Here is a 25,493-nt window from a genome sequence, read left to right on the forward strand (position 1 = left end):
AGGTAATTACAACTATTACTTCTAATAAACATTAATATTGATAATCTAGTCAGTTGTAACAAACCTGCAGCTATCACACAAATTAATTAAAATTCATCTATAAAGTAAGAAAATTCTCACACATTCAATATATCATACTTAAATTCATTCTTTTTCTGGCTAGCTTTATCTTTTACACATATAAAACCATAAGCCTTCCTTGAACTTCTCGACAGAAGTCCAAGATGGAGTGTTGGAAACACTGAGCCTATAACCATGCATGCACATATTTTAGTAATATTAGTATAAATTTTCAAATATGTACAACAACGTGTTCCTTTTGAGTTTAAGTTCTATGCACTGATAATTTAAAAAATATTATACAATTATATCACCTTATTAGGTAATTATAATTAGTTTTTTTTATAAGCATTAATTAATTGACAATCCGGTAATTAACTATTATAATTTACTTATTATCACGAGTTGAAACTCACAGATGATATATAAAACTTCTTTACACTGTTAATGTATATAGCCTACATTCATTCCTTTTTGGCTGGCTTTCTCTTATAGTACGTTGTCTATAAAGTTGCGACTTTTGTAGCACAAAAAAAAAATTAAACCAAACTAGCGCAAAAAAAAAAAAAAAAAAACATTACTAGGTTTCACGCACTAAATTAGTGCGTGAAAGGACCAAAGTGCAAAAATGCAACTTGGGCCTTTCACGCACGAATTTAGTGCGTGAAGGAGGGCAACAAAAAGCCGCCCCCTCCTTCCCCACCACAGACCCGACAGTGACACCCCCACCCGCCATTAACGACGATTTCAGGTGGTCCCCAACCCCAAGGTAACTTATCCTACCTAGTACATTATATGTCTTATATCAATTGAAAGATCATTACTAAATGTTGTTTGTTTAAACTTGTGCAGGTTCCCCATCAAAGATTGTATTCGAAACGTTCAAACCGTATATAGTAAAACTATAAGCAACAGAAAGGGATTTCTCGGGCGTAGACGCACTTTTGAGATGGTCTATGGAAATTGGCATACTTCTTTTCAATCGCTTCCAAGGTATATGGCAGCTCTACAACATTTTAATAATGGTACTGTTGTAGAGTGGCGGCTTATAGAGGGTAAAATCTTCAACTTCGTATTTTGGACATTCAAACCATGCATTGATGGTTTTGCTCACTGCCGACCAGTGATATCCATAGATGGTACGCATGTATATGGTGCCTACGACATCAAGCTCCTAATTGCAATAGGAATGGATGCCAATGGGTCAATATTTCCTCTTGCTTTCGCAATTGCCGCTAACGAGAGCAATGACACATGGGGGATCTTTTTGACCCATTTGAAAACTCATGTTATTAAGGATCGTACCGGCATATGCGTGCTATCTGATCGTCATAAAGACATATTGCACAATATGGATAATTTACCGGGGTGGCAGCCTCCCTTTGTTTACCATCGCTATTGTTTAAGGCACTTGAAGGCAAATTTGCAATCAAAGTTTCACAATGGCACTCTAAACAAATTGATGTGGGGGGCTGCGATGGAGCATCAACAACGAAAATGAGCTGCAAAAATGAATCTGATCAAGGCAGTGAGTGAACCCGCATACGTTTGGTTGATGAAGCTCGAAGTTGAAAAATGGACGCTTCATGCTGATGGAGGCAAAAGATGGGGCATGCTCACAACAAACAGCTCAGAGTCTTTCAATGGCTTGCTGAAATCTGCTCGAGGACTACTTGTCACCGCAATGGTGAGAATGACTTTCAAGCAGGTTGTGGAGCGATTTGTTGTTAGGACAAGGCAGGCCAGAGCGATATTAGCCGACGGCGGGACATGGATGCCAAAGCCCTTCAAAAATATGGAGCATTATAGAAAAAAAAGTGAGCATCACCAAATGACCGAGTATGACCCAATTCAACATGTGTATGAATTTAGGACGGGTTATTACAATGGTAAGGGTGGAAACGTGCATACCATTTATGAGGCAACAAGAACATGCACTTGTGGTAAGTGGCAAACGTACCACATGCCGTGCTCTCATGCTGTCAAGTGCTTCGAGAGAATGAGAAAAACGGTAACAAGTTATGTGGCGGGGGAATACAAGGTCCACAGTTACCTTAGAGCATATTCCGGCCAATTCCACCTACTTGGTAATGAAGCTTATTGGCCAAACGAGCCGTTTTCGATGGTTGCTAACAAGGATTACATCAGGAAATTGGGCATTAACTCACAGAGTCATAGACTCAATCAAATGGATGTTAGTGAAAGAACTTACTCTCGCAAGTGTTCTACATGTAAGCAATATGGCCATGACAAGCGTTCGTGTGGGCAACAAGGCCGTGGTAGTACAAGCACGTCTCGAAGTAATAGAGCCTCTAGAACTTGAAGATTGTATTGTTATTGTAATTTATTATTGTATTGCTTTGAATTAGTATTGTAATTAATAGAATGAATTATTTTTTAATTAGTATAAACTTCTCGTATTGGATGAATTATTATTAAATCAAATATTTATATTTGTACATTCAAATATAATAAACACTTAAATCAAAATCCTATAAATATGACAAGTTTCAAAACTTACTTCAGGACACTTTAGAACCCCTAAAACGACGATTCAAACGTTCAGGTGGACTTGAAGTAATGAGCCTACATTATTGTACGCAAAAAAAGATATTAAGTTTTATATAAAATATTGATATTTTGGAGTTTTGAAACATGACTAATCTTTGCCAAAAGTATGGAAAAAAACCTGATTTGAAAGGTAACACCAAAAAAAAAAAAAAAACAGAAGACCTCCTTCATGCACGAAATTCGTGCGTGAAAGGCCCAAGTTGCATTTTTGCAGTTTGATCCTTTCACGCACTAATTTAGTGCGTAAAACCTAGTAATATTTTTTTTTTGCGCGAGTTTGGTTCAATTTTTTTTTTTGTACTACAAAAGTCGCGGATTCGTGGTCTATAAAACCACGAGCCTGCCTTCAACAGAAAATCATTCGACAGTCCAAGATGGAGTGTTGAAAATACTAAGCCTGTTTTTTGACTATACTGATTTAATTTGCTCAATCATTTTGTTCTTGACCAATTAATAAATAAATCATTTTATTGCGGAAATAATAACTATTTCAATTATTTAAAATTCATTTCATTTGGTAATTTGGTGTGCTATACATGACAAGCGTGCATTAAGATATTATTGGTAGTACATGTTATTGATATATATTAAGAATCAGTCATTCAGTTGTTTATAATTAATTATTTGTGCAGCTATTAGACACAAGATCTGCATGGAATAGTCACTCATAGATACATACTATTTCACTATCTTGTGGACGCATTCTTCAACGGCATATTTGGTAAAGTTGTGACAAACATTAAAACAACTACTATTCGATCGAATAGGGTGTCATCTGGTCTAGTCAAGTAGAACAAGCTAGGCCAAATAGATGTACTAGATATAATGGTATATATATACCTATATTTTTTTTTTTTCGTTTCCTTTGTTCATAGTTTAGTCAATGTGGTATATATCACAATTTGATCAGAATAATCTTATCCTTGATTCATATCTAAGGTTTTCGTCTTCTAATTGAAATAGAGTATAGTTTCTAAATTTCAATTAATTAAATCATGATTCGGGACTGAAGATTTGAACGACATGCCCAAGTTCATTATTTAAAGCGTACGTGAAAACTCCAGGGCTAGAAATAGTAAAATTATTTCTCATAAAATAAATAGCACACCCTTCCGCTAACGGTATGACATGCTTTGAATTTATGCCTATGTGCGGGTGAATGCTTTATTCAGTTAAAAAAAAAAAAAAAAAAAGATGTCCCTAGCTCCATACATCGTGAAGGATTTTTATAGTAGGAGTACTATTATATTATCATCTTCTTTTTCTTTAAATTTTACGTGTTGTGTGTGTCGGTAATGAAAGAATGTGATGCTACAGAATAATCAGAGTAATAACAATTCAACTGTTCCACGACGAAACCAAGGTATCTCGTTTGTCTTTCCTGTTGTCTTGTGGGAAATGTTCAATTAATGTCCAAACTTCAAAGCATGCAAGACTAGTTACATTTCTCCACGACTATTATAGATCCTCCTTTAAAGAAATATCCACAGGCCACTCTATAATCTATCAACCTTGTTAATTAATACCAGCTACCTACTTTAGTAGTAATCTTCAGAGAAAATTTACGTTCATTCTCTGAAGGAAAAATGCGGAAGGAAATTACAGGGTGGAAATCGAACTCTCATCAATATAGTGAAAGTTCATATCATCAATCAACTGAATTACTAAGATCCACTCGATATTTATATCAATTTAAACATACATTTTTTTTTTAATTGTGGGAGAGGCTTGGGTAAGGCAAAAGGGAAGAAATAAAAGACAGAGTGAGAATCGAACCAGACTCTTATTTCTCCTGTTTGAATAAATAAATAAAAGTAATTGATTTTAATTTGAAATAGACCCTACGGATCTGCATCACAATTCACAATGATGTCAACAACATGCTTAACATTGGTTCCATCTAGCATGCACCATTAATTACATATGTACAGTTAGTAAATACATACGTATAATTAACAATCGACATCACATCACTTATTTAATTAACTTTATTTATATACAGTTCCTCAGTGCTCAGCAATACTCGAATTGTTTAAGCAAGAACCTGACCCAAAAGGAAAAGATCACTTGGTTGTGTTACCAACTTACCATGTGAGTTGTGACATAATGGAAAACACCTACCCCTGATTTACCCTCAAAATCAATTCACATTTGAAAAACGGAAAAGGGTCAAAATTACCCTTGAATTTTGAAAAATAGTTCATTCATACCCTTCGTTATACTATAGGGCCAATTATACCCTTACCGTTATACTATGAGATCAATTATACCCTTATGTGTAACGGTTACCACGTGGCATCATCCCAGCCCTTCAAAAAAAATTTCCCCTTATCTGCAGGAGATGTTTTCAGGAGATGTCTTCAAAAAAAAATTCCCCTTATCTGCAGGAGATGTCTTCAAAAAATTTTTCCCCTTCCCCTTATGTATAACCTACTTATTAATTTGCAGGAGATGTTTTCTTTTTTCTTTCTCTTGTAACTTATGGAAGTATCCAACCGAAGAAAACATGAAGCACTGGTTGGGTAAATGGTTCAAAAGTTCTACTCATGATTTTAGTTGAGCATACAGCATAGTGAACGATGCTCAGAACAAGTTTCATGCTTTATGTATAGCAGATCCCAATTATTGATAAGCAGAATATAATCTATGCCTCTGCAATTCATATAACTTTGCACAAGAGCTACATATGACATTTGAATGCAACAAGCAAAATAGAAAGACAGTGACCATGCTTCGAACGATCTGAGAGAAAAATCATGAGCACAAGCAAGAACCAGACTATAGTACGACTTCACCGAGTCTCCCAAAGGGTAATTTATTTTACTGGGTAAAAGAATTTTTGAGGGGAATTTTTTTTTGAAGGACTGGAATGATGCCACGTGGTAACCGTTACACATAAGGGTATAATTAATCCCATAGTATAACGGTAAGGATATAATTGGTCTTATAGTATAACGAAGGGTATCGATGAACTATTTTCCAAAGTTCAGGGGTAATTTTGGCCCTTTTCCGTTTGAAAAAACCCCAATTAACTTTTGCGCAGACCTTGTGTGTGTATATGTATATATATTAAGAAATTTATTAATTATTTATAAATATTTAACTCTAAATTCAATTATTATAATGATAATATTAACTTAAAATAGATATAAAAACTTATAATTTTTAAATCCAGAATTGATGCACATTTTAAAATCGATATTAATTTAAAATTGATATTAAAACTTATAAAGAATCGCGAGTAGGAATTTCTTTCTAGTGTTCGTATCCATATTCGTGTCTACTCCCATCAATCCACTTCACCAGTCAACTTGACTAAAGTAAACTATTTAATTAAGAAAAAAAGACTAAAGTAAACTAGAACAAACCATTTCCTATTTGCTATCAAACATTATAAAATAAAGACCCCAGTTTCCTTTTTTACACCAGGTTGTCCCCAAACAAATCAAAATCCAATAAATTAAAAACTAAACTAATTAGTGTTACCATTTACCTCTAAAGAAGAAATTTGGATAATGAAAAAAAAGGAGATAGCTAGGTGGTTGAGGTATATAACAAATTATTTGGAGATCTAAGGTAGGGGTGAAAAATCAGGTTGGGCTAAATTTAGACGAGTCAATATATGTTAAGTTAATAAATATGTGGGTCATTAACCCGTTGAAATATTAGGGCTAAAATTGATTAAATAATGAGTCATAATCCAATGCGCGCAACTCTTATCAAGTTTAACTTTTTTATTTGTTTTCTCACAATTTATTTGATTACGAAACAAAACTAATAAAACCTTTTTCTTTATTATAGCCATAAATATACACAATATATAAAAATAAAACTTCCTTTTAAAAATTGATTTCGATAAGATTACTGATGGATCAATTTAAGTTATATTTTAGCACAATTTCGAAGTGGCTCAATTGGATGGGTCCAAATGCATTAAATTAATTAAATGGGTAGATTGAGCTAATTGGAAGGATTATGCGTTTCTTGGACTGATTTTGCCACCTTAATACATATTTCAAAGTTCAAATCTCAATCATAAAACTCGATTTAAGCTAATCTTCTTCAACTTTGTTGAATATAGTTATTAGAGATACATGTTTGTTGGACTAAGTCATCAAGGCTTATATTTTTGATAGTAACAAACCGCTATTACTTGAGAGACGTAAGTTAATTCAAACATTATTTCGAGTTGAACATAGTTATCAAAGATTAATACGTTTGATAGATTACTCAATATATGCGTAAGTTAATTCAAACATTATTTTGAGTTTAACATAATTATCAGAGCTACGTATTCGTTAGACAAAATTATTGAGGCTTGTACTTTGTGACAGTAACGATTCATCAATAGATTATTCAAGATAGATTTTAAGTTCATTCAGACATTGTTTCTTGAAAAATAAATAAATTCAGACATCACGTTTTAAAGTTTTTTTTTTTTTTTTCCAAAGAAAAACAGAAAGAAAGAGAGGGAAGAGATTAATTAGCACATACTAGGAAATAGCACGAGGTGTGCGTGGCCCCAAATTACAGCGCGCCAACCGCTTTTCCCCTTATAAATACATTTCCTTAACTTTCGCTTCTCCACACATAATAAACAATCAGTCCTTCATACACCCACAATAATAGTATACTTGTCTCCTTTTTTTTCTTCTTTTTCTTACCACATTCTTTTCACTTCATTTGCCGGTATTTCTACCGGAAAATAAACCATTTTCTTACAATGGACGTTCGCCGGCGACCTGTCAAGCCTTTATACACTTCCAAAAACGATGACGTTTCCGCCGGCGAACCTCTAATGATACCCCACAAACAACAACAAGTTTCTTCACCCAAAGCATCTGATGCTCTTCCACTCCCTTTATATCTCACAAATGGGTTGTTCTTCACCATGTTTTTCTCTGTTATGTATTTTCTTCTCGTCAGGTGGCGTGAGAAGATCAGGAATTCTATTCCTCTACATGTTGTTACCCTTTCTGAATTGGTAGCTATGGTTTCGTTAATTGCTTCTGTTATATATCTGTTGGGTTTCTTTGGTATTGGGTTTGTTCAGTCATTTGTTTCGAGATCGAATAGTGATACTTGGGATATTGACGATGAGAATGAGAACTCTGAACACCTTATTATTGAGGAAGATAGTCGACGTGGTGGGTCATGTGTTGCTGCTACTACGCTTGGTTGCACACCACCTGTTCGACAAATTGGCCCAATGGTTCCTCAACAACCTGGTAAAGTAGCTTTATCCGTTGCGGAGAAACCTGCACCTATAATTACACCTGTAGTATCAGATGACGATGAGGAGATTATTGTTTCCGTTGTTCAGGGTAAAACACCGTCGTATTCGTTGGAATCTAAGCTTGGTGATTGTAAACGAGCTGCTTCGATAAGGAAAGAAGCGTTGCAGAGGATTACAGGGAAGTCGTTAGAAGGGCTACCCTTAGAAGGCTTTGATTATGAGTCTATTCTTGGACAGTGTTGTGAAATGCCTGTTGGATACGTGCAAATACCTGTTGGAATTGCGGGGCCATTGTTGCTTGATGGGAGAGAGTATTCAGTGCCAATGGCGACAACTGAAGGTTGTTTAGTAGCTAGTACTAATAGGGGTTGTAAGGCTATATTTGCTTCTGGTGGGGCTGACAGTGTTTTGCTTAAAGATGGGATGACTAGAGCTCCGGTTGTTAGGTTTAACACAGCTAAAAGAGCAGCTGAGTTGAAGTTCTTTGTTGAGGATCCATTGAATTTCGAGACTCTTTCTCTTGTCTTCAACAAGTAAGTGTTCTTCTTATGCATAACATTTTCCAGGACGATATTATATTGTTTCCTTCATAATCAGGATGAATAACTGTCGTACATCAACATAGCCAGTGTAATCTCACAAGTGGGGTCAGGAGAGCGATGAATGACCGTTAAATTACTTAAATGTTGGAGTCCTTGTATAGTTGGTAAGAGTTAGTATGAAACAGTTAAAACAGAGCATTTAAGTTTTGCTTCTCTATTCCATATATATCTTGACTCTATATTTTCTGTTACAAAATTTGTTATGCTTTACCCTTTTAGGATCTCTTTATGTCGATGTGTTTAGTGAGGAGATCGCACTATCTTTTTTATCCCACCCAAAAAGAGAAATAAATGATTTGTGCTGATTTCTAGTATCCTAACAACTTACCCATTTTATAGATGTTTAAATTGCATGCTATCCCATATTTTGCGTACAATTTACCCTCCCCAGCTGGGGCGGATCTACATGTTATCGAGGGTGTTCGGTAAAAAATTACAGTATATTCGCCGAAGGTGAGCCATGGCAGCAACTTTGGCGTAACTGGTAAAGTTGCTGCCATGTGACCAGGAGGTCACGGTTCGAGCCGTGTAAACAGCCTCTTGCAGAAATGCAAGGTAAGACTGCGTACAATAGACTCTTGTGGTCCGGCCCTTCCCCGGACCCCGCGCATAGCGGGAGTTTAGTGCACCGGGCTGCCCTTTTTATATATAGGGTAAATTTTCTGTGTTTATGTGCATATATTAACTTTTGAACACCCTGAATAAATTATATTTAGCTTTTTTTTTTTTCGAACACCCTGAATGAAAATTCTGCATCCGCCACTGCTCCCCAGATCCCACTTGTGGGATTATACTGGGTATGTTGTTGTTGTTGCTTGTTGTCTAAGTATTTATGTTTTCACATTCGATAGTAATTTATATTTGTAATGGAATTTTTGCAGATCGAGCAGATTTGCCAGATTACAGAGCATTCGATGTGCAATAGCTGGTAAAAATTTGTATATGAGATTTAGCTGTAGCACTGGTGATGCAATGGGAATGAACATGGTATCCAAAGGTGTGCAAAACGTTCTGGATTATCTTCAGAACGAATATCCCGACATGGATGTCATCGGCATATCTGGTATTTCATCTACTTGTTTATTTATTTATTTTTCAAAGATACCTCGCTAATTTTCTCCCTGGCTTGTTATAGTAATTTAGTAGGAAGAAAATTTCTAGGGGTATCTTCACGACATATTTGTACTTTTGCTTTTGTCTGCCTAATAATGCTAAATGCTAGACAACTAGAAGTCTCCAGTTATGACACACGTCATTTGATTCTTCGTCTTCATTTATTGTTCTTATTTTTTTTTCCTACTTGGTGTGGAGATGTTTATTTAATTGAAAATCATCGGATATGTGACAGGTAACTTTTGCTCGGACAAGAAGCCAGCAGCAGTTAACTGGATTGAGGGGAGAGGAAAATCAGTAGTTTGCGAGGCAATTATCAAGGAAGAGGTGGTGAAGAAAGTCTTGAAAACTGAGGTTGCTGCTTTAGTGGAGCTGAATGTGCTTAAAAACCTTACTGGATCAGCCATGGCTGGTGCCCTTGGTGGCTTCAATGCCCATGCCAGCAACATCGTCTCCGCTGTATATCTAGCCACTGGCCAGGACCCTGCTCAGAATGTAGAGAGTTCTCACTGTATCACTATGATGGAGGCTGTAAATGATGGCAAGGACCTCCATGTTTCAGTAACTATGCCTTCTATTGAGGTATACAACTAACATGTGCCCCTCTTACTGTTTATTATACTTATTCTTCTATCCCACCTTCTTTCATTACTCCACGTCGCCTGCTGCATCTGTGGACTTTTTAACAAAAGAACGATTAAATTACTGATATTTATGATAAAAATATGGACATACAACGACAAGTCAGTTTAAATTTTATTATTAAGAGACGTGCAGGCTGAAGCTTTGGTTTCATCAGATCTCAAGTTTGATACTAGTAGAATCTGTCCAAGAGGTATATTGACATGTAGCATAACATTTAAATACCAAGATATACAAGTGTAGTCTTTATCAGGTGAGGTGGTGCCAGAAATATTAGTACAGTATGGTCTTCAGTAAGTAGTAAGGGGGTCCATTAACCGACCTTGTCATATTAGAAATTCATGATCGAATGGCATGTGGTGTAGCAGACTGACTAGCACGTGTTGCATAAATCTTTATGCCTGATTTTCATATCTTATATTCTGTATTAATAATGCATTTATCAATAATGAAATCAGGTTGGTACAGTTGGTGGTGGAACCCAACTTGCATCACAATCGGCTTGCTTGAACTTACTGGGAGTGAAAGGTGCAAACAGGGAGTTACCAGGGTCAAATGCAAGGCTCTTGGCTACAATAGTAGCAGGTTCTGTTCTTGCTGGTGAGTTATCTCTAATGTCAGCTATCTCGGCTGGGCAACTGGTTAAGAGCCACATGAAATACAATAGATCTAGCAAAGATGTTACCAAAGTAACCTCCTCTTAGTGAGGAACAAAACAAATTAACTATCCCAACTTCGTGTACATCACCAGCCCCACCAAGTAGCTTCCTTTAAGGACCATGTCATTAAAGATATCGATTCCAATAAAAGTAGGAATAAAGTTTTCCAATTAGGGAGAGCAGCAGCAGACCAAATTTGAAAAGAAAAAAGAAAGAAAGAGCAAGAGTAGGCAGAGACCAAAAAGTTGAACAGGTGTTGACACAGGAAGACAATGGTCATGTGGAGAATTATCAAGAAGAGAAAAGGACAAGCACAACAAGGTGGATTTGTATGTAGTGTTCGTTTTTTTTATATGAAGCCATGTGAGGTTGTAGGGTCGTAATTTTTCTGAGTTCGTGTAAAATAAACCTGCAAATATATTTAGGTGGCATGTTAACAGTGGAGTTAACTTGTAATTTACTGTCCTCCCAACACTTGGTTAGTTTCATTCAATGTGCCTAGGAAGATGACCCTTTCTTTTAATCTTTTCTGTTGTACTCTCTTCGTTTGTTTGTTTGTTAATTTGTGACTAGTCTGTAATTTAGGGAGTAATGGCATCTCAAATTCTTCACATTTACTCAGAAAGTGTGCTTTTGTATAAAGTATGATTTTTATTTTGTCTTATTTATTCAATCATTATGGTTGGTTGGTTTGTTCCCAGAGCATCGATGTATGTGCCTAAACACGTTTAAAGCTGATGGATCTCTCCTGTTCATGTGAAGATTGGCTGTATTTAGGTCCCAAAATCACTACTTTAATTAACTTAAAATATTTTAGTCCACAATTATCGATCCAAATCAGAACAGGGTTTGCTAACTGAGGCCAAAGACAGAATCATTTATGCTACACTAGTTTATATTCGCATTCCTTGTATCTTGAACAACTTGGAGGTTCAATTTGTCTAAAAGACGCGGAATGGGATTCATTTTACCCTTGACAATGAAAGAAACAATTTACTGTTCTCGTAAACTATTATAATATGTTAAAGGTTCCATTTAGGATGCCTCATACCCATAATGATAAAAGACATTTTGAAAGAAAAAAAATACCCATAAAAGACAATTTCTTTATTTTATTTTAAATTATCTCATTGAGTACATATTCTAGTGCTTCAGGCGACCAATACTGAAAAATTGTCTCTATCGAAGATACAATTGAAGGTTCTTTTTATAATCGTGATATTTCGGTCAGATTGAGATCACTGGGTACCACTAGGATAACTAACAGGTAAAATGTTAGAATTTTATGTCAACGAAACAAAGCCTAAGAAACTAACTGAACATTGGAAACTGAAATAAAGAAATGAAAAGTTTTGGGAATTCATCGGAGTAATGATGATGAGTGAGTATCTTCCAAATCTTAACATGAATCAAATGTCAATGGTCTTACTCTTTCTTCTCAAAGAAGAAATCAATCTGAAAGATAACTACTACTATTCTATGGTTCTTGACCAAACTTTGCCTTAAAGTACTGTTAATGGTATTGTTCCATCCATTTTTCTCTGACCAATCAAATCCAAATAAGGTGGTCCTTAATCCTCTAGGCTCTATCCTAAGTCTTCATAGCTACAATATGGTAGGCGGAACTAAAATCTAAGTCAGTCGGTACGAAATGTCATTGTAATTAGCAGTCAGTGGATTTATCAACATTTCTGGGAACTTATATGAATATGTATACTTCTCTAAAGTCGTTTGATTAAATGTGGAGATGTAGGCAAGCTAAATAAAGTAGGTCTGGGTCATTTGTTCCAAAATGCAAGCTGTTTGGAATAAAGTAGGTTGTTTTAGATGGTGTCAAGCTGAATAAAGTAGGTCATTAGCAGTAATTGGAATATTTTGCATACTCAATTTCTAAATTGTTGGTGTTTGTTTGATAATGTTTGCAACAAGAAAAAGGTACTTCTAATTCTTTTTGATGATTTTCAAACTCGATTTTTAAAAGCTCAAAGACCTGCACTTTCTAAAAACTCAAAAGCCGAGTTTGCTAAAAACTGTCATTGCAAAAATTCAGACACATGCCATCTCAATTGTCCATTTTTTGTGGATGAAATGTAGGAAAACGTCACTTTGCAGGGTTTAGTTTGAAGGGTACTACTCACAGCGGTGATGGATCCATAGAGCTAACAAACGAAACTGTGAGATACACTGACATCAATTATTCCCTTAGTTTCAACTGATATGAACCTATTTAACCAGACGAAATTTAATAAAGAATTAAAAAATTTTGGAATTTGTTATCTAAAATATGATATAATATTAGTGTGACTGTAAAAAAAATTGAAATTTTTGTCTTAAATGTATCATAATATTTGAGTGGCTATAAAAACTTCTCATTTAGAGTAAAACAGGAAATTTAAATAAAATCATTTTTAAATTTAGAAAGGAGCAGTTCCTTTTTAAACGTACTAACGCTGATATCATTTATCACAGGTAATGCATTTTTGCAAAAGCAAGCTCATGTCCTAAGCATATCCTATTCAAAACATATTCTTAACTAATCCATTTTAACAACTCTATGCTAGATGGCAAATCGGCATCAAAGATATAGGCTAGGACTAGCTAAGGTCCAAATATTCATGACAAAAGAAAGTCAATACGAATTTGGACAAGCCTAAATTACGTGGCTATCTAAAGGCCAAATGTTCGATAAATTTAGGTTTGGTACAAATTGGGAGCGTCCAACGTGCATACACCTTACAGTTTCATGTCGGCTCAAGCAAACAAGTAATCGTATTACTGTCGCGCCTAATAAATGTGTACACACAAGCAACTAACCCTCTGTTTGGATGGTTGTTTCCCGTGGTTCATTAATGTACAATATGATATGGTACAATATGGTGTTGTATTGTATTGTACTGTATTAATGAATACAATGTTTGGATAGACTGTATCGTTTGTTGTGGTTTAATAATGTTTGTATTATTTGGTTTGATTGTATGGTACTGTATAATAACTTGTAAGTTTACTAAAATACTCTTAACTCTTAATTAGAAATAATTTATATATATTAATAAAACTCAGGTAAAGAATAAAATAGGAACTTTAAAAAATAAGTAGGTAGTGGGTAGGAGAGGGGTGGGTGGTGTGAGGTGGGTGATTGTGAGATGAGAGTGGGGGTAGTGGGTAGTAGGGTAGGGGTGAGTGGTTGTGGGGGTGGGGTTGGGTGGTGGTGAGGGGGTAGTGGGTAGGGGTGGTGGAGGGGTGGGTAGAGTGGGATGAGGGTGGGGTGAGTTGTTGTGAGGTGGGGTTGGGCGGTGGTGAGGGGTAGTGGGTGGTGGTTGGGGTAGTGGGGGTGGGTGGCAGAGGAGTGGGGTAGTTGGGGGTGGGGGTGGGTGGTAGGGCGGGGTGGGGTTGGGGTGAGTGGCGGGGGGTGGGTGGGGCTGAGTGGTAGCGTAGGACAGGGGTGGGGGTGGGGTGAGTGGTAGGGTGGGGGTGGGGTGGGGTGGATGGTGGAGGGTGGAGGGTATAATGGAGAAATGAAATACGTAATCACGGAAAAACCACCAAATTCGTGGTTTCAAAAATTAAGACTTTTCATGGTTATATAACCATGGAATGAACCACGGGTTTACAACACCATACCACATAATTTTAAGAATAATGGAAACAAATATGATTTCCTAAAAAACCATACATTAATGAACAACGGGAAACCACCGTCCAAACAGGGGTTAAGGGATAGTTTATGTTGGTTTACACATCTTAATCTGTACCATATAGTTATCGTCATAAAAGAAATATCCAGAAGGTTGAAGCATCCATCAAGCAAACTTAATTCAAACAAGCATTTTATTGCCAGAAGAAAGAGTAATATGTTGATGCGATTGAATCCTAACTGATGTTCCTGGTATTGATTTTTTCGTCACTAATAACATAAATTCAACACCATGCTATCACCGTGATAGAGAGACTGAAACCATTTGTTCCTGCCAATTAAATCAACACTTTGTGCTCCGGAAAATAGTCAAAATATTCATGAAAAGATGATACAAATTCAATCTCGCGCACTCAACTTACCCTTCCAACAGAAGAATATAACACATTGTTCAGATTTTGAGCTATTCTAGAAACCATAATTCTGCTGAAAAGAAATATTGTACTCCCTCCGTTCACTTTTATTTGTCCACTACAATAAAAATAATTTTTTACTTTTACTTGTCCACTTTACCATATCAAGAAAAGACAAAAAAAAAATTGTTTTATCTTAACATTAATTATTCATTTCAAAATCATTCTCCAAGTTCAATGAGACTATATACCAATTAATATGGGCATTATAGTAAAATACATACTTCATTTATTAATTCTTAAGAAATGTGCAAAGTAAAAAGTGGATAAGTAAAAGTGAACGAAGGGAGTAATTTGTTACACAATCTTTGATTGAAAATCACTATCTATTCTAAAGAGTAATGTTCATTGAAATAGCACTTCACCACCATGTTACCGAAATTTATTGCCCAAACTACTTGTCGATAAACATTCTAACTATAGTTACAAGATTAAGTAGGCGTTTGGCCATGAACCAAATATTTTTCACTTTATTTGATATTTTAGAGTTGAAAAAAGCCATCCCGCCACAGCAGACGGGTTGCTTCCTCTGTCGTCGCGGGAAGCTCTTGGCGAGGAGACCTTACGATTAGTTGCTAAAACAAAGGGGATGGGAGTATCGACCCGTACAGATAATTCGTGAATAATAATTCAAGGGCGTAAAGCGAGTGCTTCTAGCTACTTCGCCTGCTTCTTATTATGGCTGGTGCCTCTTTTCAATAATGGAATCTTCTTGAACCCTGTCTGAACGAAGAGCTTCCTCGATCTTTAGCTCTGTTTCGGAGTTGAAGATGGAGTTGTGCTTGGTTATAATTTTTGCAAAGAATATTTAGTTATTTGAATGTATTGAAAGTGAAAACAAGTTTTTTGATGTTTTCCAAATTCCAAATACAACTTGAAATTTTCATGACAAAACGTTTTTCCAAATAAAGTGAAAACGTTTTCCGAAAAAAAGTGAAAAAATTGCATGACCAAACGGGCCCAGTCACTTTGGAGTTGGCACGCTACGTCTTTGATGTAATCGTGCTTTAAAAATTAACAGAATGCAATGAAGTTGCAACGATATAAAATTGCGACAACACTGATGATAATTATATCAAATTAATCCAACTGTTTAGTTACAAGGAACAAACCATAGCTCGACAAATCATTTCATAGAAGTAATAATCTTTTCAATCATAAATCATAGCGAGGAAAGAAATTCTTAATACAAAGATTTCAATGCAATCCAGACCTTTTGGAACACAGGTCCAGAGCCACTTTCAATAGAACAATACCCAAGCAATCAAATCACTCTTTCCCTCTTTTTATTTCTATTTTTTCTTGAGAAATCAGTCACTCTTTCCCTCTTGGGCACCAATTTCTTGCAAGTAGTGTTCAGCATCCAAAGCTGCCATGCATCCTACAAGCATGCCCCCCCGCCCCCCAAAAAAAAATATTAGGCCATATGTTAAATCAAGAGAAACATGAGTCAAGATACAATTGTTCCACTTAAAGACCATATAGCAGTAACGAAGCAAAACACAGGCAATTAAGAAAAACATGATATAATCATCACACTGTCTTCCCCTAAATGATCACCATCTCAGATAGCCACTACAACTTTTACATGGGAAGTAATTTCCTAACATTTTTTCACTTCAGTAGACCATAGATATCTCAAGTCTTGTATGGTAAGAGATTCCAACAACACTATTGGTGAAGTCTTGAGTGTCAAAAGATTTTAAGGTTACTAATAGCAGTACACCAAAAATCTCATATATAAAGATATTCCCGATACAATTAGCAAAAAGAAATGTTTAAAAAAGAAAAGGGCAAGAGGCACAACAACAAAAAAGCTAGGCACCAAAGGCCCCTGCCAACGTTACAAAGCACATCCAACAGACATCAAATTATCTCACAAGGTTCACTATATGTAGATCGCACTCAACAGACATCATATTTCTTTCACAAGGTCATTCCTTTAAAATGTTTTTGTTTTTTCTCAGTTTAATTATCAGAAAAGATATTTCCTTCTCAAGGCATAGTCCAAAAATAGAAAAATGAATCAACACTAGCAACCTACAACCACCAAAGCATAATTTAAAATGCAATACTGAATGGAAAAGCCAATAAATCATAGTTCAGGAACGTGTCCTGAACTTAGTAGGATCCTTAAGATACATTTCTGCAAATTAAGGTAACAACAAGTACAGAACTAAACAAAAAATGTGGAACGTGCAAACAAGTCCTACAATATACACCATAATCGTCATCCATAGACATTTATGTATCTCCCAAAAAATCACAACACCTCAGAAATAATGATGAATATAAGTTGCCACGAATAAAAAACCCAAAACCATTTCTGTAGACTATCAGCATCTGATATCACCACAGACTAGCACTACATCTCACAATTGCATAACCATTTTTTGAATTGGAAAATCAATATTGACTATAGAACATCACAAAGGACAACTTTTTTTTTGACAAGGAAAAGAAGTTGTCCTTGTGATGTGTTATAGCAATATTGATTTTTTATTTCTACGAGAGGAGTTACATATTCAACAAATTGGTTTCCCGAGAGCAAACTGATTTAACTATATGGTATTTGCTTTGCAGTCATTCTGTCTAGATATATCTTTAGGAACTAATCCTGCCTTAGAATGGTGGAGAAAGAGCCATTCTTTTGACAAGGAAACGAAGTTGTCCTTGTGATGTGTTATAGCAATATTGATTTTTTATTTCTACGAGAGGAGTTACATATTCAACAAATTGGTTTCCCGAGAGCAAACTGATTTAACTATATGGTATTTGCTTTGCAGTCATTCTGTCTAGATATATCTTTAGGAACTAATCCTGCCTTAGAATGGTGGAGAAAGAGCCATTCTTTTGTCATAAAACACCAAAAGCAATCCTGCTTCTTTCATCACTGAAAAGCTATGCTGCTCGGACTCTCCTAAAATGCTGCCGCACCCGTGTAGGATCCTCCAAAAATGCACTACTTTTGAGGACCCGACACACACCTGTCGGCTCTTTTGAAGAGTCTGGGCAACATAGTTGAAAAGCTTATTCTTGTGTAAATGGATTATCAAAAGTCCCAGATTCTAGTTAAGTTACCTTTTACTCAGAAAAAAAATGTCTCAGATTCTAGTTGATGCTTGTATTTTGTTATTAGGATCAATATTGATTTCATAGGATGTGATCCTATAATCATGATTCTTATGATTATAGTTAGTAAAGCATGAGGTCACCAACTCTCTTACTGAGTTCACAAACATTTTTACAATCCCTCGCAGATAGTTTAGGCTAAACATTCTCATTACAAAGAAAAAGGGGGAAGGTTAATCCTAAGAACTTGGACAAGATACCATCAGTTAGCCAAAAAGATTGTAATTTTTGACGAATCATCTATTTGGGATTGGTTTCATATTGAAGCATATTTTTTTTACTAAAATTAAAGACAAGCAAGAGCATTAAATAATGTGAATTCTTACGTTTCGTAATGTAAATCATGGCAAGGTCTAAGGCCCTACTTGTTTGCATTTAATGGGACTCTGAATCTGAATCATTCAGATCCAAGCCCATTAAGTCCATTTGTTTTTTAATTTTAAAATTCTCTTAATTGATCTGAATATGTCTTATTCGGTCAGACCTAGGACAAAGTCTGAATCTCATTCAGAGTCAAAACACGTCTCCTTTTTCGGGTAAAGACACATTTTTTTATTTTCGGAAGAAAAAGTTTACGCCTCTCTCTCTCTCTCTCTCTCTCTCTCTCTCCGCTTCAACTATCAACCCAACAAGCAATTCTTCTTCCATGGCAGTGATTTCTTCTACCTTTTAACTGAAAAGTTGCAAAATTATACATGCCTATTATTTTGGCCAATTTATACTTCTTCTGATTAATGGGTTCTTTGATAGAGGGTAAAATAGAAGAAGGGTTTGAAAACTTTGTGGGTCTGAATGAATTGATTAACTTGTTTGGACCGATTTTATTTTTATCTTTCCATTAATCTCTTTCAAGTCAACTCTGATTTGTTTTAGATTAACAAACAAATCAGTAGTAACTTAAGGTTGGAAAGAAAATCAAATGTTTGTTGAGGCTAGCGAGGTTTCTTAAGGGAGCTAATGAGTCCTAATGAGGGCATTTCCACAGAGCAGCTAAATGTTTGTTGAAGTCGTGTTTGGGATTTTTACCCCTTGGTTTTCGACTCAAATAAATGTTTCAATTCAATAGCTGGTCTCCTTGACCGTATGTTTGGCGTTTTCTTCTACTGAGAGTACTTATTCTTTGGATTAGTTTGTAATTGCATAATGAAAATAGTTTGTACTTAGATTCTTGTTTCCGTGTGTACATAAAACATTCATATGGATTATGACAAATTTCATAATCACTTTGGCAGTTTAACTTGAAGAATGTGGGTACAAAACTTTGCTACTAATACTTTATTCTAACACTTCAACATTACTATTTGATTACTATTTAAGTGAATTGTATATTTATTAGGTTTAAATATAAATAAAATATGCGTGTTCAGATATTTAAAAAACAAACAGTCTAAATCATTTAGTGTTCAGACGTAGATGCAACATATTAATATTCAGATAGATTCAGACGTCTTAATCTTAATGCAGCCTAAACCATAATCAGGTCTGCTTCCCCTCATTCACCAAGTAATCAACTGTAAATTAGATTTCTGGTGGTTGATTTTGAACCAGATAAAACCTGAAACTGGATGAAAATACGAAAGCTACATTTAACCACCGACTCCTATTAATTTGTAACCAACAAGATTTTCCCTTATACCCTTTTTCTTCGCCATCAGCAGTGCAGCCCCACCACCCCACCTCTGCAACGAGGCCCTTACCCTAAAACCTTGCCAAAGAATATTTACACTTAACTACAAGGCACAGACTAACATTCAGGTGATACTTTAGGCGGCACGGTTCCCTAAAACCCTCTTAATACAATCTCCACATTACTCCTGCTTTCTTTATATCACAGTTTTGTTCTATTCTTTCTTTCTGATATTGAGAAATTCCACCTACATTAACCAAATCAAATTGAAACAACTAAGCTGGTGTTGATTATTCGTTCTTTTCCTTCCCAAATATTGCATTTCAGAATCTGAATCCTAAGCCATTATGAATGATAACAATTACTATCAAACAAGAGTTGTTAGAATAGGAATAGGAATAGGATTTGTATATAGTATCCTACGTGAAAAAGGATTAGGGTGCAGCGTCTATAAATAGGGCTCAATGCAATAATGTAGATACACAATTCAATAATAATATTTTCTCTCGTATTTTTTCACATGGTATCAGAGCCATAATAGAATATAATCACCGGAACAATTTTTCCGACGTGAACAGTACACGTGAACAGTGTTCCGGCAGTTCAGCATTGTTTTTCCGGCAATATAGCACTGTTTTCCAATCTGTTTCCCTTCAGGTGAGGTCGCCCAGGTCTTCCAAGCACTTTATATCAGTTTGCAGAAGATTCCAATTGCCGGAATTAGGATTCCGACGACTGCTGCACTGTGTCCGGCAGATCTGCATTTTTCGGGCCACTTTTTTTGACAATTTTCTTTTTCCCAACCTGGTGTGTCAGCAATTCCGCACCTACCCCAGCAGTTATTTCTGACTTCCGATCACTTTTAGTTTTCCGGCAGCTTCTGGATCTCTGTTTTCTTAGCACCATCAGCTAAGCTGTGTCCCTATTTTGTGTGTCTTTCTTGAAGTTTTGAGCCATGTCTCTCGGCTATGATATTTTTGGCTCCAAAAACACGGGAATCGAAACTTCAAGCCCTATGATTACTTCCGAACTGTTAATGGGAAGTTCAAGCTATTTAGCTTGGGCTCCTCGGTTGAGTTGTGGTGCAAGGGTCAAGGTGTTAAAGATCACTTAACACAAAAGGCTATTGTGGTTGACGAAAAGGAAAAGGCTAGTGAGACAGATGGAAAGGCCAAAGCACAGTAGGAGAAGGTTGACGCTCAATTATGTAGCCTTCTGTAGAGATCTATTGATCCCAAGTTGATGCCCTTGTTCCATTGCTTCCAGACATGATATTCAATTTGGGAAAAGGCTCGCGCTTTATACACTAATGACATAACTCGATTTTATGATGTGATATCTCGGATGACCAACTTAAAGAAACAAGAATCAGATATGTCTACTTGGGACAGGTACAGACAGTCATGGAGGAATTTGAACAGTTGATGCCAGTCACTACGAACGTTGAAAAACAACAAAAGCAAAGACAAATGTTGTTTCTAGTTCTTACCTTTACTGGACTTCCTACTGACCTTGATTCGGTGCGTGATTAGATTTTGGCTAGTCCTACGGTTCCTACAATTGATACAATTGATGAACTATTTTCTCGTTTGCTTCGTCTTGCTACGCCTCCTAATCACACAGTGGTTTCATCACCAACCGTTGACTAATCTATTCTCGCATCTTAAACCATAGAGAATCGAGCATCACAGTCTATAGATAATCGGTGAGGAAGAGGTCGCTTTGGAAAATCTCGAAATAAGTGTAGTTATTGTTATAGGTTTGGACACACTCGCGATGTATGTCGTGCTCTACATGGTCCACTACCCAATGATGTTCAGTGTAGTTATTGTCATATGTTTGGACACACTCGTGACCTATGTCGTGCTCTGCATGGTCAACCACCCAACAATGCTCATATTGCTCAGACTGACACTACAGGAAATCCGAGGCTTTTATCTGATGTTGAATATAATGAGTACCTTCAGTATCGAGCAAGTAAGCAGACATCTCCACAAGTAGCCACGGATTCTCAGCCTAATACTTCTGTTGCTAGTAATTCCTTCGCTTGTGTTTCACAATCTAGTATCCCTCCATCGTGAGTCGTTGACTCAGGAGCTTCTGATCATATTTCTGGTAACAAATCACTTTTGTCAAATATTATTTATTCACAGTCTCTTCCTCTGGTTACTTTAGTCAATGGGATCCAAATAAAACCAAAAGGGGTTGGAGAAGCTAATTCCCTATCTTCTGTCACTCTAAACTCTGTTCTTTATGTCCCTGGTTGCCTTTTTAATCTTGCATCTGCCAGTCGTTTGACACGTGCCCTAAATTGTACCATAATATTTTTTTGATGATTCTTTTATTACGCAGAGCCACAGTACGAGACAGGTGATTGGTGCAGGATATGAATCACAAGGCCTCTACTATCTAACATTTACCTCTCCTAATTCCTCCACAGCATGCTCCATTACAAATCCTCCAGACTTGATCCATAAACTATTGGGACATCCGAGTCTGTTCAAGCTACAAAAGATGCTGCCTAGTTTGTCTAGTCTGTCCAAATTAGATTGTGAGTCGTGTCAACTTGGGAAACACACTGGCACTACCTTTCCTCGTAGTGCTGAGAGTCGTGCAGAGTCTTATTTTTTAATAGTTCTTTCTGATATTTGAGGTCAAGAAGAGTCGGTTCACCTTTAGGATTTCGTTATTTTGTTAGTTTCATTGATGATTTTTTTCAAGATGTACTTGGTTGTTCTTAATGAAAGATCGTTCTGAGCTATTCTCTATATTCAAAAGTTTTGTGCTGAAATACAAAATCAATTTGGTGTTTCTATTCATACTTTTCACAGTGATAATGCCTTAGAATACAAATCCTCCCAGTTTCAGCAATTATGACTCACCAAGGAACTATTCATCAAACATCTTGTCCCTACACCTCCTCAGCAAACCCATTGACACTCCTATGGATTCGAATGCTAAAGTCCTGCCAGGACAGGGGGAGCCACTAAGTGATCCTGGAAGATATAGGCGGTTGGTTGGTAAGTTGAATTATCTCACAGTGACTAGACCTGACATTTCGTTTCATGTGAGTGTTATAAGGCAGTTTATGAATTCTCCCTGTGATAGTCATTGGGATGCAGTTGTCCGCATTCTGCGATATACTAAGTCAGCTCCGGGTAAAGGACTGGTTTTCGAAGATCGAGGCAATGAGCAGATCGTTGGATATACATATGTTGATTATGCAGGATCACCATCTGATAGACGTTCTACATCCGGATATTGTGTGTTAATAGGAGATAATTTGGTGTCCTAGAAGAGTAAGAAATAGAGTGTCGTTGCTCCATCTAGTGCCGAATCAGAATATCGAGCAATGGTTGTAGCAACTTGTGAGCTAGTTTGGATTAAGCAATTGCTCGGAGAACTAAAATTTGAATAAATTAGTCAAATGGAACTTGTGTGTGATAACAAAGGGGCTCTTCATATCGCATCAAATCCGGTATTTCATGAGAGGACTAAGCACATAGAGATTAACTGTCACTTTGTCAGGGAAAAGATACTCTCCGGAGATATTGTTACTAAATTTGTGAAGTCGAGTGATTACCTTGCGGATATTTTCACCAAGTCACTCAGTCGTCCTCGTATTAGATACATCTGTAACAAGCTCGGTACATATGACTTGTATGCACCAGCTTGAGGGGGAGTGTTAGAATAGGAATAGGAATAGGATTTGTATATAGTATACTACATGAAAAAGGATTAGGGTGTAGTGTCTATAAATAGGGCTCAATGTAATAATGTAGATACTCAATTCAATAATAATATTTTCTCCCATATTTTTTCACAAGAGTGAACATAACCATAATATCACTTGGAGGTATTGTATTTCTTCAGAAAATATCCAGACAATATAGCTGCAATGAGTGCATTCTCTACTCCATTTATACAACTAAAAGTTCTCTATACTAATGAAACATGTGTCACTTGGAGGTATTGTATTTCATCAGCAAATATTCAGACGACATATCTGCAAAGAGTGCATTCTCTACTCCATCGATATAACTAAAAGTTCTCTATACTAATGAAACACGTCTCTGCCAACAGCAACAAAAGAAATATCTACAAGCATTCACTTTCAAGAACATCAAAAGGCTAGTCCAACGATTGATATCTAAATTCTAAAGGTTAAAATTCACAACAAAGAATAAAGTATCAGCCATACTGAGCCAAGCAAATCAATAAATACTGAAGCAAAACCGAACCACTAACCTGAACCAGCAGCAGTAACAGCCTGCCTATACTTCTTATCCTGCACATCACCAGCAGCAAAAACACCCTTAACACTCGTTAACGTCGTCCCCGGTTTCGTCACAACATACCCATCACCATCCAACTCAACTTGCTTCTCCAAAAACTTGGTCGCCGGTTCATGCCCAATCGCGAAAAACAACCCCGAAACCTTCAAATCCGAAACCTCCCCAGTAACAACATTCTTCACTTTCAACCCACCCAAAACCTTCTCTCCATAAGCTTCCAAAACACTAGAATTCCAAATCACCTCAATTTTCGGGTTACTCAATGCCCTATTCTGCATTATCTTAGATGCCCTAAATTCACCCCTCCTATGTATAATATAAACTTTAGAACCATACTTAGTTAAAAAATTAGCTTCTTCCATAGCTGAATCACCACCACCAATAACAGCTAACTCTTTATTACGGAATATCGGCGCAGCGCCGTCACAAACGGCGCAAGCCGATATTCCTTTATTCCAAAACCCGTTATTACTACCATCACCCGACCCGGGAAATTCAAGCCGTTTAGCAACAGCACCAGTAGCAATAACAACAGCATCAGCTAACACAGTTCTATCATCAGTAAAAACTTTAAACGGAGTTTTAGTAAAATCAACTTTATTTACCGTTTCGGTGAAAATTTTTGTACCGAAACGGATAGATTGAGAACGACACCGTTCCATTAAATCGGATCCCATAATACCGTCAGGGAAACCTGGGAAATTTTCGACGTCTGTTGTTGTCGTGAGTTGGCCACCTGGAGCTATGTCGTTAGCCATCCAACCTTCGAAAAGGACTGGTTTGAGTTCTGCACGTGCGGCATAAATGGCGGCTGTGTGTGCTGCGGGACCACTACCGATGATACAAATGCGGGTTTTTAAGGGAAGGTCGTCCATTGAGGAGATTTTGGGGGAGTTTGCGGCGGTGGTAGTAAAGGTGGCGATTGGAATTAGGGTGCGGGCTTTTTTGAATGAATTTAAAAGTTTTGGCCAACAGTTGCCTCTCATGTTTGAATTTTGAAGGGGGTATGGTATGGGTTAAAGTTTGACTTTTGGGGTTTAATATGAATTGAATATATTTCAATTGGGAGTTTATTTAGAATGGAAATGTGTGCTTATGATATTTGTAGTTTTGGAAGCAAAAGCATGTTTGGAATCTAATTATATGCTTAACTTAGCTCAACATGTTATTCCTTCACTTTTTTGTTTTCTAATAGTACTACTACTTATTTGGTGAATTAAAGCCCAAGTTATTCCATATCATCTTGGTATAAATTGGTGTTTGAATAATATGATTTTTTGGTTTAGTTTCTTAAAATGTTGTTGTATTTCTTGGAAAAAACTTCGAGATATAAATTTGGATCGAAATTGAAGGAACATTTATGTAGATTAAAGCTAAATCTCAAAGTATGTGGTTTTAAAAGTTTAGCGAGATCATAGTTTAGTTTAGCTACAAAAGCTGATCAAATAT

At 36.4% G+C, this 25,493-nt stretch overlaps 2 protein-coding genes across 2 annotated transcripts; one reads left to right on the top strand and one right to left on the bottom strand.

The window, feature by feature from the left end:
* The first annotated feature begins 7,211 nt into the window (after nucleotides 1-7,211).
* Nucleotides 7,212-11,547, top strand: LOC132625211 (3-hydroxy-3-methylglutaryl-coenzyme A reductase 1). Its single transcript, XM_060340046.1, has 4 exons — nucleotides 7,212-8,400; nucleotides 9,351-9,532; nucleotides 9,818-10,164; nucleotides 10,683-11,547. Exons 1-4 carry the CDS (start codon nucleotides 7,355-7,357, stop codon nucleotides 10,926-10,928), a joined length of 1,821 nt encoding a protein of 606 aa, XP_060196029.1. The 5' UTR covers nucleotides 7,212-7,354; the 3' UTR covers nucleotides 10,929-11,547.
* A 4,492-nt stretch (nucleotides 11,548-16,039) lies between these two features.
* On the bottom strand, nucleotides 16,040-25,135 carry LOC132624065 (thioredoxin reductase NTRB-like). Its single transcript, XM_060338900.1, has 2 exons — nucleotides 23,998-25,135; nucleotides 16,040-16,371 (listed from the first exon to the last, which is right to left on the bottom strand). Exons 1-2 carry the CDS (start codon nucleotides 25,028-25,030, stop codon nucleotides 16,301-16,303), a joined length of 1,104 nt encoding a protein of 367 aa, XP_060194883.1. The 5' UTR covers nucleotides 25,031-25,135; the 3' UTR covers nucleotides 16,040-16,300.
* Between the last annotated feature and the right edge of the window lie 358 nt (nucleotides 25,136-25,493).

The sequence above is a fragment of the Lycium barbarum genome, chromosome 12 (genome assembly GCF_019175385.1).
Source record: "Lycium barbarum isolate Lr01 chromosome 12, ASM1917538v2, whole genome shotgun sequence".
NCBI lineage: Eukaryota > Viridiplantae > Streptophyta > Magnoliopsida > Solanales > Solanaceae > Lycium > Lycium barbarum.

Excerpts from the sequence above, each read along its gene's own strand:
- LOC132625211 (XM_060340046.1), top strand. The coding sequence starts at position 7,355 with ATGGACGTTCGCCGGCGACCTGTCAAGCCTTTATACACTTCCAAAAAC. Across the intron at positions 8,401-9,350 it reads CTTTCTCTTGTCTTCAACAA|ATCGAGCAGATTTGCCAGAT; the intron begins GTAAGTGTTCTT and ends GAATTTTTGCAG. Across the intron at positions 9,533-9,817 it reads GGATGTCATCGGCATATCTG|GTAACTTTTGCTCGGACAAG; the intron begins GTATTTCATCTA and ends GATATGTGACAG.
- LOC132624065 (XM_060338900.1), bottom strand. The coding sequence starts at position 25,030 with ATGAGAGGCAACTGTTGGCCAAAACTTTTAAATTCATTCAAAAAAGCC. Across the intron at positions 16,372-23,997 it reads TGTTACTGCTGCTGGTTCAG|GATGCATGGCAGCTTTGGAT; the intron begins GTTAGTGGTTCG and ends GCATGCTTGTAG.